Source organism: Magallana gigas, chromosome 7 (assembly GCF_963853765.1).
Source record: "Magallana gigas chromosome 7, xbMagGiga1.1, whole genome shotgun sequence".
Lineage (NCBI taxonomy): Eukaryota > Metazoa > Mollusca > Bivalvia > Ostreida > Ostreidae > Magallana > Magallana gigas.
The window spans coordinates 50,932,274-50,946,293 of NC_088859.1; the positions used below are offsets into that span (position 1 = coordinate 50,932,274).

The 14,020-nt window shown below is 35.8% G+C and overlaps 1 protein-coding gene across 19 annotated transcripts in view; it reads left to right on the forward strand.

Moving 5' to 3' along the window:
- The window catches only part of LOC105336465 (uncharacterized), a 33,413-nt gene extending 23,087 nt beyond the window's left edge, over positions 1 to 10,326 (forward strand). For 6 of the 19 annotated variants that reach the window (XM_011440772.4, XM_066067384.1, XM_034456945.2 and 3 more), the window contains 11 exons: positions 213 to 316; positions 915 to 1,079; positions 1,693 to 1,794; positions 2,048 to 2,195; positions 2,296 to 3,203; positions 3,295 to 4,150; positions 4,433 to 4,623; positions 4,990 to 5,052; positions 6,004 to 6,072; positions 8,002 to 8,075; positions 8,441 to 10,326. In XM_011440772.4, coding sequence (XP_011439074.3) covers positions 213 to 316; positions 915 to 1,079; positions 1,693 to 1,794; positions 2,048 to 2,195; positions 2,296 to 3,203; positions 3,295 to 4,150; positions 4,433 to 4,623; positions 4,990 to 5,052; positions 6,004 to 6,072; positions 8,002 to 8,075; positions 8,441 to 8,444 — 2,684 coding nt within the window. In that variant the 3' untranslated portion in view covers positions 8,445 to 10,326. Of the gene's footprint in view, positions 1 to 212; positions 317 to 914; positions 1,080 to 1,692; positions 1,795 to 2,047; positions 2,196 to 2,295; positions 3,204 to 3,294; positions 4,151 to 4,432; positions 4,624 to 4,989; positions 5,144 to 5,662; positions 5,731 to 6,003; positions 6,075 to 8,001; positions 8,076 to 8,440 lie in introns of those variants that run through there. The other 13 variants (XM_011440779.4, XR_901457.4, XR_901458.4 and 10 more) reach the window with 13 other exon arrangements.
- The last annotated feature ends 3,694 nt before the right edge of the window (positions 10,327 to 14,020 follow it).

Sequence of the window (14,020 nt, forward strand, 5' to 3'; positions counted from 1 at the left end):
TTGAATTGATCAATGTTTTTTGTCAGTCCCAATTGAATAGGACAGATCTATGAATAACTGGGCACTTGTAGAGAAGTAATTATTGAGGAGATGTTTACAAAAGAGTTTTAGCTTCTATAATTATTGGATAACCTTTAAGTTTTTACCTTTTAAAGCTTGACCCTCTTTGTTTGGTTTTGTGTTTAACCTTCCATGTTTTTGTTTTTCTACAGGACAGGGAGGTGACACGGACAGTTTCCATGCCTCAATGTGGGATGAGGAGAGAAGCAGACGACAGACCATCCACTTCGCCTTCCCTGAGGAAGATGAAGAATCGGTATGGGAAGCTGCCAATATTTATATTATTTTTATTTTACAGGATGCATTTCTTTGTATAACATGTACTCTATGTATATGGGTGATTTGAAGTTGGATATAACAAGCTTAAAATTTATATTTACGCTGCATTAACAATTGTTTGATAAAATACGATATATCTTTTATATTTACCAGTTAACCTGCATGATCACATAGTGCATGCCCAGTTCCCAATCTGCATATAAATCTGTAGCACTATTGTATATATGAATTTGTATTCCTTGAATTTTCAAAGAACCATACATATAAACATGTTAAGTAAGGCGTTCAGTCATATCTGCAAATATACTTCACCTTCACCATGTATTACTTACACTTACTCCACTGAAGATGAAGTGTTTATTGCTTAAAAAAGTTATTGCACAAAGGACATTTTGATATATATTTTTATAGGGTACACTTGCAAATGTAAAAGATGCAATCAATGTATTACATTAAACAAGCTTATTCAGAATTAATCATTGGATATTCAACCTTTAGAACTACACTCTATTGTCTGCCTGTCCACACAATAAGTACCCCATTGATAACCAGACTCAACCCCTGGTCCTTTGTAGGGAACATTGGTTAGGTGTCCGACCCCCTACCCCAAAGACATGCGTGAAAAAATCAGACATGCTCGTAGCTTGGCAATGAGGCAGAAGCAGGGCGGGGTACCAGCAGATGTTCGATGGAGCGGAGGGCGAGATAACCGCGGATACGAGGAGGAGGTAAGGTCAAAGGTTAGGACCTTTACACGCAGAGCCTCAAACCAATCACCCACTGTGTCTAATTTATTGATCACCTCGTTCACAGTACAGTCAACTTATAAACTCTACAGTGATTGAATTCATTTTGTAACTTTTTTTGGATTTCATCCTTGACTGCCACATTCAATAGATTTAATGCCAGATATAATTTAAGATAAAAGAGTTACCTGAATTTCTGTAGTTGTCTTATTGGAATGAGTAGATTATCAAAGAGGTTAGTCATAGATTCTGTCTGTAAAATTAGGCTAGTGGATGACCTTTAGAATGAGATGTAGAAATAGCTTGCAGCATTTCACTTGGGCACATCATTTGTTCTTTTACTTCATGCACTATTTAACTTCAGAAACCTAAAATGACAGGTTCGCTAGGCTTGAATATTTATTAGTACCTGGAAATCTACAATCAGTATATTTCATTAATCTGCACTCTGTATTACTTGCACCATTATACAGTATTAGACAGCATAATGTAAATAAAGTAAACATATAGAGAGGATTTTCTAGTCACTAATCACAGTGTTTATAATTGTATGTTGAAATGGAAATAATATGTGTATCCATGGTAACAGTAGCTAACACTTTTGCAGACCGCTGCATTGGTTTATGGTGACCACCACGATGGTGACCCGAGTAGACATCCTAACCCGGCCTCTCCGATCGATGCCCACCGTCTTTATCAGTGTGATAAGGTACGGGGCTCTAAATAATATCTCCAGCTAAATGTGACACTCTGTGTAGAACAAGATTTAATATTATATGTAGCATTATATCACTTAATTTGTGGATGTTTGAGGTAACTTACCATAGATTGATTACAGTATTAAAACACTGACCTAAATAGTACTTAACATACTTACATCTTGACCTAGAGTTTGTATTTTACCAAGCTGTGGAGTTTTACACATTCAGAGACTAGATTTACATGTACAAAGCATTTTGCAGGAGAAACTAGCCAAAGACAAGGCCAGGCTACAGCATCATTACTCAGACCAGGAACCAGACAGAGAAGTCAGCAGGTCAAGGTCACCTATTGGAGAGATGACCTCAATGATAACGTCAGGAGACAAACCTCAGCCTGCACCCAGAAAAGGTAAGATGAAGTTCTTTGGGAAATACTTCTTTAAAAAAACTCATTTATAGTGCTCATACTCTAATTAGCATTCTCATTTGTGATATAAATATTTTTTCAGGAAAAGAGAAGCACAGGAAGTTGGTTGATGATGATGGTGGATTCTCGGGGAGGGGGCCTTCTACGTGTTTAGGATCAAACCCTGATGTGTCAGTCCAGAAGGACCAGCCTGCACCCAACACGCCAGTCTCTAAGCGAACCCCTGCCTTCACTTACTGCTCCCCGTCAGAACTCTCCAGCAGACTGTCACAGTTCTCTGATCCGCGAAGTCCCAATGCTCACTCATCCTATAGTGCTAGTCCTGTGGTGAAATCTCAGCGCTCCAGAGATTATGACTCTGATACGGGATACCGGAGTGAAACTGAGTTTATTCGACAGCGGAGACAGCACCTGCTCAACGAGCAAGGTTTTGTGAGGGGGGGTTATGAGAGTGACAGGGACGGGTTTACCCCCAGGAAAGAGCGCCAAAGAGAGGTGGGGTACTCCAGTGATGTGGAGGGGTATTCGGGCAGGGTCAAAGTGGCTTCCTATCGCTCAGGTCCCACACCCATACATCAGCAACATACAGGAAGTGTTCAGTGTCATACAAATCAAACTGTTTTATCACAAACTTACAGTACTCCCAATCAGATCAGGACATCTTTCCAGAAGGTGCGAGAAGTTAGCACAGCTTCACCTAAAGACAAAATGTCTGATCCTAGTGCTCGGCCTCTAGAAACCTCAGGGTTCAGTGACAGTGGTTATAATCCTCCCTCCCCCATGTTTCACCACAGTAATATTGTGGACCAAAGCACTCCAATCACCAGCGAGCCCCCTAATGGGTTCGGATTCCGTGGGCGGTCACGGTCAGGCAGTGACAGTGGCAGTGCCAGCCAAGAGGATCATGGGAAGACCGCAGATTGGAGAAAGGATTTTTATGCTGTGATGGAACAAAAAATGAACAGTTCACAATCCCAGCTTAATCACCAGGTAAGATACTGATTCTGACAGTTTATCACTCCATTCTTCTTGAAGTCTTAAAGAATATTTTTTTTGAAAAAAAGGTGATTTTTTATTGCAGGTAAATGATGCTCTGTCAACTAATCAACCACCTCCTTATAAGGCTTCCCCCACCTATAACTCAGTTGCACACCGGAAACTCCCTCCTACTCCTAACAGGGGCTCTCCCTACGGTGTGATGAACTATGACAGGAGAAGCATGAACTCCCCTTCAATGAACCAGCGTTTATCTGAACTTGCAATCAGTGAACAAAGTGCTCGTGATTATCGTTCTGAATCTCCATACCAAAGACTTCCATTGTCACGACAGAGTCCTAGCCAACAGTTGTATAGACAGAGTGAAGTTATGTTTACACAGGAAGTGACACGTGTCCCCAATACCTCTGTGTACAAACACAGTGCGACCTTATACACACAGGAAGTGACTCGTCTCCCCACCCCCAGTGGTGACGGCTCTGGTGGCACTCACGCCCCTCACCCCCTAGTCTCCAGTAGTGCTAACACAGTGTATCCACAGGACCATGATTCCTCTCAGTCCTCAGGGTTCAGCAGTGACACTTCAAAATCACGGCCTTACAACCCTCTACCTCCTAAACTCGCTCAGTTGTCAGGTGAACAGCCTCAAGGTGAAAGGTCAAGGACACCAGTGTTAGTGAACTGTGAGGAGGAGAGAGGGGACTCCCCCAGGGAGTCAGGCTACAGTAGCCGTGAACACAGTAGCCATAGGAATTCCCCGTGTGATCCCATTTCCCACCAGGAACAGTTTCCAGACCAGGCGGAAGAGTTCAAGAATCCGGGCTCTTCGTGTGAGGACATAGCTGTGTATAAACATAATCTACAAATGTCTCAGGCCAGGGTTCCCAGACTCCTGGAGAACAGTCCAAGAATGTACAGAGATGTGTCCAACAAATACTCAGGTAAGCATGGAGGTAAATTCAACAAAATTACATAGTCATACATTTTCTAGTAATAGATTTAGGGGTTGTTTTTTATATATTATTGAATAATTCTATAATACAATTTGGTGTATTATACTTACCCATCTTTGTGGGCCCTAATATTGGGGTAAAAATGTAGTTTGGTTGTATTATAAGCACCAAAACGTTTTGACCAAGTATTATCAATAAAATAAGCATTTCAGAATACCTTATTCTATGTTGCCAATTGTGAGCCATGTCCTCACTCTGATTACTTTTCAGGTTTTGCAATGCCCCCTCCTTCTAGGCCCCCTCCCTCTCCATACTCCAATCAACGCCCACAGTCATCGGAACATCATTCCCATAATGCATCTCATCCGTACCACAATTCCACTCCACATGGCCAAAGTAACCATGCTGTAGGGAGGGAGGACCACCCCTCCCCCTCACAGAGAGGCCCCCCACAGTTCCAGGTAAGGGGAACTGCTATTTATGGAGAGGACTTTCCCGTGCAAATTCTGTTTTATTTCAACAACAATAACCCAGAGCTAGATTGTGTATTGTTTGGAATATGTAGAAGTAAAATGATATGAATAATGTACTAGACTATTGAAGAGAGTGCTTAGATGTAATGATTGGATTTTTTAATACTGATAAAGTTTTAACAACAGTTGAAGTAATTGTCAAGTCATTTGATGGTTTGATGTATATAGGAAAGAAATGTGAAACAAACCACTGTGACTGCACTGATGTGAGAGGTTGCAGTGTCTAACAAACAAAGGAGACGTCCATTAGATAACCTGTTTTGTTACTAACCTCAAGGTTTTGTTTTTAACCAGGGGAGAGGTCTGATTCCGTCAGTCAATCATTCCCGTAGCAACCATTATCACTCGGGTGACAATGTGAGTCCATCCCGAGAAAAGTAATTATAATTTGCTTGTTCGGCTTTGGTAGCTGGGTGTATACCTCTGTAATCCCTTTGTTTGGTTGGCTGTAAGTCAATAGACAACTTCTTTTCAATGCTATACCTCAGTATATCATTTCTGTATTCCCCTTGTGTTACTGTACCTCAGCAAACAATGTCTGTAGTTTCTTTCTTTGCATCTTCTTCACCTTTATAGAAAACTTTTGTATTCTCTTTGTGTATTTTGCTGTGCCTCAATAGACAACTTCTATAGTCACTTTGTTATGTTGCTGTACCTCAATAGACAACTTCTATAGTCACTTTGTGTAACTGCACACTAGACAATTCTATAGTCACTTTGTTATGTTGCTGTACCTCAATAGAAAACTTTTATAGACACCTTGGTATCCTTTTGTAGCTCAATAAACAACTTTTGTGTTCACAATTTTGTAGACTAAGTGAAGCTTTTTAGAAACTATAAGTAGTCACTAGGTTGCTGTTGCCCAATAGACAATGTTTATATCACTTTGTATATTGTTATTGTATATACTCCCAAATTTTAATGTTAATATGACTCATCACTAATGAAACAAAGAAATGTCTTGCAGGCCCCTATTAGGCCAAAATAATTAATGTCTAGGTTCTCAGACCAAAATTTCAAAATATGATGCAACAGGTATGTATTTTATTATAAGATTTGCAATTTTTGCATAACTCAACTTTCCTATTTATAAACTTAGCTATTCTCTTTCAATATGGCACTAAATTAAATCAATATGGCAGCATTATACCTGATGAGAACCAAAACTTTTGTACATTCATTTAATATTTGAATTTTGAAATTTAGTCATATAGTTTGTTTTATTTATCAAAATAAAAGTTTGAATTTCTACCTTTATTTTTCATAAATGTAGAATTTATCTATATGGAATATTTCTTTGATTTACAGGGTGTATTTATGACCCCAGAAAAAGTCCAGCCTACCTACACTGTAGCACAGGGGGAACCAGTTCCACAGGTTAGAAAACTCCTGACCTAGTTACACACCTGTCGTTACAACTGACTTAGTTCCACACCTGTTATTACAACTGATATAGTTCCACACCGGTCAATATAACTGACCTAGTTACAAACACCTGTCATTATTAGCAACCTAGTTTCACACCTTTCATCACAAATGACCTAGTTTCACACAACTGACCTAGTTACAAACACCAGTCATTACAATTGACCTAGTTACAGACCAGTCGTTACAATTATCCTCATAACACACCATTAAAATCTTTGTATAAGGATTATGTTGTCGCGTTGCGCAAATTTAACAGTTATAAATGTAATTCTAACCATGCGGATCTTTTAAGTAAAAAACGTATCTACAAAAAACACAAAGCCAAACGTATCTACAAAAATACTGAAGGTGACCAATTATCTTTGTTAAAACAAAACAACCCAAAACAATTTTTCGCCAAATTTAAGAAAAGGTCTAAAACTAATTCAAATATTTCTTTGGAAAATTTTTACGAGCATTTTAAATCAATTGCTTCCACGCAGGATGACGGTGAGATCGAAAGTGGAAATGAAGGTTTAGATATTAATTGTATTTTTGAAGAGCTAGATAAAAACATTAGTATTGATGAAATTAAAGAGGCTATCAGTAATCTAAAGCCTGGAAAATCCCACGGTGAAGATGGAATTTTGAACGAATATTTTATTGAATTTCAAGACTATTTTTTACCTATACTACATAATCTTTTTAATTGTATATTAAATACTGGTATTTTTCCCAGTACGTGGTCTTCCTCAATAATTATTCCAGTGTTTAAAAAGGGGGATTCTACAGACCCTAACAAGACAAATATTTTGAAATGGAAATTTAAAAATTTTAACTCAAAAGAAAAATTTAAGAGAAAGTATTTTTTGCAATGTATGCAACCAAAATACTTTTACCAAAATGAACTAACATTTAAAATATATTATTGTCAGAGAAATTACTTTCATACATTTTATAGCATATTTTAATTGTTAGTTCATTTTGGTAAAAGTATTTTGGTTGCATACATTGCAAAAAATACTTTCTCTTAAATTTTTCTTATGAGTTAAAATTTTTAAATTTCCATTTCAAAATATTTGTTGGATTATATTTTTTTTTTTATGTTTGAATTGATGATTATGATAGTATGCATTTTTTTTTAGTGAATGAAGTTTTTGCAGTTTGAGATTAAACTCTCAAATTTGCAAAAAACAATTAGCTTCCCTGTATAAATTCCATTAACCTGGTAAATGGTAACTCACAAATGGGAGTTGAATAAGTTTTGCAATGATCGCAATTATATTCTTATAAAAAAAAAAAAATAAAGCATTGTACATGTTGTATTGTATATATATTTACAATTTTATCTAAATTATCAATATAAAAATGGTTCTCTCCCTTGGTATATTACATAGTATGAAGGCCAGTGTGTATTTGGCCTCTGGCAGTTGGCTATTTGGTTTTTTCCACTTTAAATATTGTGTTTAGGAAAAAATACACATTGTATATCAATCTATATGTTCCCCCTCTCCCCTCTGACCATAGACCACATTGATGCTTTGGCAAGATATGTTTTGGAGAAAATATGATTGATCAAACATAAAATAAGATTGATACAGATGTAACTTGACATTCAGTAGTGTTTTTGTATTCAAGTAATGTTTCAAGTTAAATTGTTAAGGTTTTATTTTAGTTATTATAATAAATGCATGTAAAAGGGGAAATAATGAATTACCACCCGCTTTACATAGAAATAGTTGTTTCATTATGAACTTCATTTTTAAAAATTACTTTTTGAAAATTTTCTGAAGAAAAAATGAAAACAAAACATGAAGTTTTTTGTCCATTAATTCAATCATCTATGTTTAATTTCATTCCAGTAGAAAACAATAATTAAGATACTATTGTAAATTTCAGTTGGATAACAATTTTGAAAATCGGTATTTTCTGCCTCTACGTAAGAGTAGCACTGAAGTCATGGAAACCATATTGTAATTCCTTTTCCTGGATTTTTGTTGATGCTGATTTAGTTTGAATTTTGGTTTTGTTTTTGCTTTGATATCATCTTTTTATTTAAATAATGATCCATTTACCAGTAATTTTGATGCATGTAAACTCTGCATACAATTTTGGATGCTTGGATTTGTTGCATCAGTAATAGAGGGGAATGTCCTGGCAATTTGTGATTGTTCTCTTTTTAAAATTGTTTCATATATTAATTTGTTTGCATGGCTTGGGTTTTCTCTAACACATTTATATAACATATCAAAATCTCTCTGTTTACAATTTCTTATATTGAGACAATGTACTACAGTTTTCTACATCTACTTTTTAACACCTGAACGCTCTTTTTCAGGTAAATAAGTCGGCCCCCGCCACACTTCCTGTCCTTCCTCCACCCTCCATTCTGGAGACAATATGACAGTGTGTGAAGCAGACCCGGGCCGCTGGATCCCGCCCTCTGACTATCTGATGTTATAAAACTCTGGAACTACAAGGAAAAAGGGAATCAGAACAACCACGTGGAGGCATTGTGTGGGGCTGTTCTGGCCAGTGTTTCCTTCCTATAATCTGTGTGTGAGGTGAACTGAGGAGTCATTGAATCTGAACAGCTGACTTTACAAGTGATTTTATTCAAAGAAAGAAGTATGCACTGATAAACAAGATTCAATCTTGATGTAGTTCACACTGATATGAAGTCTTTCTTCCTTCCTTCCTCATTGAATCTCCTCCATATCTTTTTATATTTAAGTCTATTTTGGATTTGTAGAAGGAGTATTATAAACACTTCTTAAGATTGTGACTGGCTACAAGATGTAATGAAGTTTTCAATTATGTGTTGACTTTTTGAATTGCATTGTCATCTTTATTTTCAATATATTTTGAAAAGCTACAGCTCATAAGAAAATGAAATAAATCCATTTGTTTTAATGTACAGCTGGTCTAAGAAGTAAAGAGTATTGAGGTCAATAGAAACCCAATAAATGCCCATCATGAGTGGTAATTTTGTGTCCAATCTTTTGGTACACCGCACAAATGGTTCCTTGTAAGTTTCAAAGTGACTATATGTACTCTCACACTAAATTATGTCTGTCATTTCGTAGCCAAGTAGACCCCTATTTACTACCTATACATGTACCTGTCTATGGCCACACAACCTTTGTTCTTCAGTAGAAGAACAGACCCCCTACACTACATGTGTGTTTGGTTCTATAGGTAACTATGCCTTTTGTTTGGTCAGTAGAATGCTCTATACCCCCCCCCCCCCCCCCCCCCCATCTATCTGTGGTTGTTCACTGTTACAGCTGTGATAACAATGATGCCGTCCTGATTTGTGTATTGTCCTGATTTGTATATTGCCTCCAGCCTGTACCTGATTTGTGTATTGCCCTCTAGTTTAGATGACACAGAATCTCAGAGCTCTGCTGAGTGAAAGGTGAACCCCTTATCCAATGGTAGATGATTTAAATTATATATATTTATATATATTATGAATAGTTCCATTTTTTCCTCATTATGATTTTTCATTCGTTACATAATTGTACATATATGTGAATTATCATTGATCTCCAGAGTGCATTTGCTAGTAGAACATCAAAGACATCTAAAACAAAATGGCAACATACATCATGTTATAATATTATGACATATATATTTATATATATATAATAGGATTTGCTTTCATTAGTATGTTTTGTCTTCCAAACAAACTCCATTTGAAGCATTCCATTCTATTACCTAGGGTTTGTCTTTTGAATATGACGAAAGTATTTATCAATATTTTTGCATCTACAAAAGAGATGATTTCAGATGTGTAAATTTTGCCGTTCACTAACTAAAGTTGCTTATACTGACCAGTTGTCATTATACAAGACTTCCTTTAAACGGTACACTCATTTTCTCAATTATTTATTACAACATTGTTTGGATTTCTCTTACAAAGAGCATGTTTATAATTTTGACTAATGGCAATGTTTTTGACTTGATTGCAATACTTGCATGTGCTTTCCATTTGAAACTGGATATTTATTGACTGATGTGTATAAAGGGCAGCAGTTTGTATATTGATTCTTTATTATAATCATTGACCTCCATCATTCTGTAAATATCTCTAGTTATAGATATAGTCCATTTTGCAGTCTTCATTATTTATTGAGATATTCATTGTTTTGATGAAGTAATGATCTGATATGAATGTCCTAAATCGTCAACAGTTCTATTTATATTAAAGAAATAAACAAATCTGTTATCTTTTTATTTTTGCTGTATGAGATTCATTTGTTCATTACAGATGCATGTTGGTGAAAATGATGTGAGAATGACAATAAATTTCTGTACTTTGAGGTGATTATCTTGACAACAAATCGGGACTTTTGTGTCCAATTATTGCCATTAATTGACAAATTGAGACGCCACAGGCACCTGACGTTATATATTTTTCTCGTATATATAAATATATACCCTATACAATTAGGTATAGGGTATATTTTTCTTGTGAGAAAAATATGCAACGTAGGTGCCTGTGAAAGACGCACGTCACCAGTTTACATATATATCATTCACCATTAATGTTTTGTGGTTACAAGTCAGAATAAATCTCTACGTACAAAAGAGAAAACCATAATATTAAAACAGTATATTTACATTTTCCAATGTCTTTGCCTGTGATAACACTACGTATCGATTTTGTACTTTATAACCCATAATACAAATGACGCCAAATTGAGGCGCCAGCGGGGTTTGCTTATTTACATTTAAATATTTAGTCGTACGATGGTTTAAAATTATATAAATATAAGTAATAAGGAATCATTCTTTGAATATTATGAGGTGATAATTACGGTCAGGGCGTGATCAAATCTATCATAAAGCCCTTCGGGCTTTATTGGATTTGATCACGCCCCGACCAAAATTATCACCTCATAATACTCAAAGAATGATTCCTTATTCCTTATATAAAGTCATTTCGAAATACAATATCATAGATGAGATAGAGAATTTCTTCCATATTTAACATTAATATTTCACGGATAATTTCACTTAAGTTTTTTTCTCATAAATTGAAAACTACTTCCTAAACAAGTACATGTGTGTGTTTGACGACAATATGCTATATGTTTTGTGGTTTTCTGAATGGAACAACACAGTTACTATAAACTTTGACAGGATGTATAGGCACAGGTAAGTTTATTTTAAAATTCTCGTCGAAAATTTACGACAAGGGCTTAATATGATAGTGATTTGACTGCAATATTTTTCCAAAAGTGTATTTATCTTTAAGCAGTGGTGTACATAGCTATAAATTAGATGAAATTTCGTCAGGGAGGACGGGGAATTAAGGCCCGCGATAGGTCCAGCGTGAAAACCTGTTGGGAGACCAGAAGCACAGTCATTCATTTTAGACTGCGTTTGGTTAATTATACTCCGATAGCCACTGAAATATGCCCACAATCGTGGAAATTGTATTGGGATGGGACTAAAGTTTAGTCTCCCTATTTACTAAAACTCGAGGCAATGTCCTTTTATGTACACTATTAACTGTGCTCCGTATTTTGTTTCCCCTCTGTCTAATTGGTCCCTAGTAATTGGTTTTTAGCGTCAGTGGAAGTTCCGCTTTTTTCAAGTACTCGTTCTATATTAGGATGTGTTCAATACTACTCTTTTATCCCTTTTAAAGTTAAAACAAAAACAATAATAAATTGAATGGAGACGGCACATATTGTATTCATACATTGGAGTCCTGATCTAAGTTAATTTTCATTATTTTATTGTGTTTTGTTTCAGCGGTGTAATGTAAACTAGTATTGTTTTATTATGTAATTTTGACTTACTCTGTAAAGCGCTTAAGGGTTTTATAAAAGATAATGCGCTATATAAATGTTAATTATTGTCAATTGGCTATCAAATCCCACTCTTCATTACTCCTGAACTACTCAGTTCATTTTGTTACAGGCTGGTATAGTTTTTGCTATGGAGTCCGTCAGATTGGTTGGATGTTCGACATTACTGCTCTTTATCCTGTACCCACAGCGTCATCATAGTTATACCTACATCAAACATGGTAGGCTACCTCTTGATGGGCTCTTTACACAATCTTGTTTGTATAAGATTTTTTTCAACCTTTCTCCTGAAAAAAAAATATGAATATTGTGACTAAACTGAAATTTCAGATAAGTTAAACAAGAGGCCCAAGGCCCAGGGACCACATGGCTAATCTAAGCAATAACAAAATCAGCTTTGTATGGAATCGTATACAAAATATCTGGACAATGTATTAGAATACTAAGTAGATCCATATAAAAAGATTTTCAAGATTCTTTAGTTATTATGTTAAGCAATGACTTCCTTTTGTAAAAGAATTAGTTTGTAGTCATATCACTTACTGAACATTTTAGTTCTCAAAATGATCTTAAACAATTGTTTATATTAAACCGTATATTTCGTCATATGTTTGCATTGGAAATCTATGACGTTCAATTTTATTTTTATAACACGGTTTGCACAAACTTGAATCTTCCCTAACGATTTCACTCAAATTTCGGTCTTTATAGACAAACGGTTTTTGAGGAGAAGATTTTTAAATTTTTTTTATTTATATATGTAAAAATATGACTCCTCCTCAATGAGACCTAACCGTACCGGGGGATCATGATTAACAAACTTAAATTTACATTACCCGATTTTCTGCCAAATAGATATTAAGAAGGTTTTTGAGAAAAAATAAAAATGTATCATGAACAAATCTAACTCTCGCGAGCGCATGTGTGTGTAAAAATCTTTTACATGAAATTCACATGAGGCACATGAAGATAATTAAACGGGGCATCTTGCTGTAAACTAGTTACTCCTAGGATTCAAGTTTAAGTCTTGCGTATAAAGTAATGATTTGAAATATTTCTTTCGTTAGATCTGTACATAGAACAGACCGAAAAAAAGTGGGATGACGCTTCTCAGTCCTGTATCTTGGTGGGATCTGATAGAGCTTCATCTTATGACGTCATAGTTCAGGATATCCCAGTCCTCCAACCCACAAATCGTTATAGGCCTATGTGCCTTCATTGGATAGGAGCCACGGCAACATTCACTCCGTGGTTTAAATTCTTGGGTAATGGCAATGGAAGAGAGAGAGAGAGAGAGAGAGAGAGAGAGAGAGAGAGAGAGAGAGAGAGAGAGAGAGAGAGAGAGAGAGAGAGAGACGTGATGAACATTATGAACACTAGTCTTGTGGATGACAATGAAGGTGTGATAGCTATAAAAGGGATAAAAGTATTACACAAAACAGTACGTGGCGTCGGAAGCAAATCGAAAGTGAGGAAAGGGGAGGGGGGATAAACTTATCAGAAAATCATGACCAAAAAATAATAAAATAAAATAAAAGGTTATCATTATGTTTTCTGTCTAACTTTGCGAAAATTTCCGACACCTATACAAAATGACGTTCCTTTCTTTGAATTTTTAGGATGCTACATTTATTGGCCGAATTCATCGATTCGTGAACAAACGTTGACAAGTCATTCCACCGTCATTGGCCCTGTAGCTGATTGTTACATACAGTGTAAGAGCCATTTCGGAGTCAACGTGAGTACTTTTAACAGCTAACTTTCTTTCGAGTATGAAAAGATGACATTTCATACATATGAAACGATGAGATTTGATTGGCAAGATATCTTTTATGAAGCTTTTAAGTTTTATTTTGTATTTTACAGGAAACACATTGCTACTGTTTATCAAATCTGGAACAAGGACGGTTGATAAATAAAACATGTAGAGTAATTGCACCTGCTAACTTTCGTAATGATGTTGTTGGAACCAAAACCTTGGAATCTGTTTTCCATGTTTACCAGATTGCAATATACGAAATTCAAAACAGCGCCTTCGATATAGCAGGTTAATATAAACATTGTGTACACATTCTTTTTTTAAATAGATATTGGTT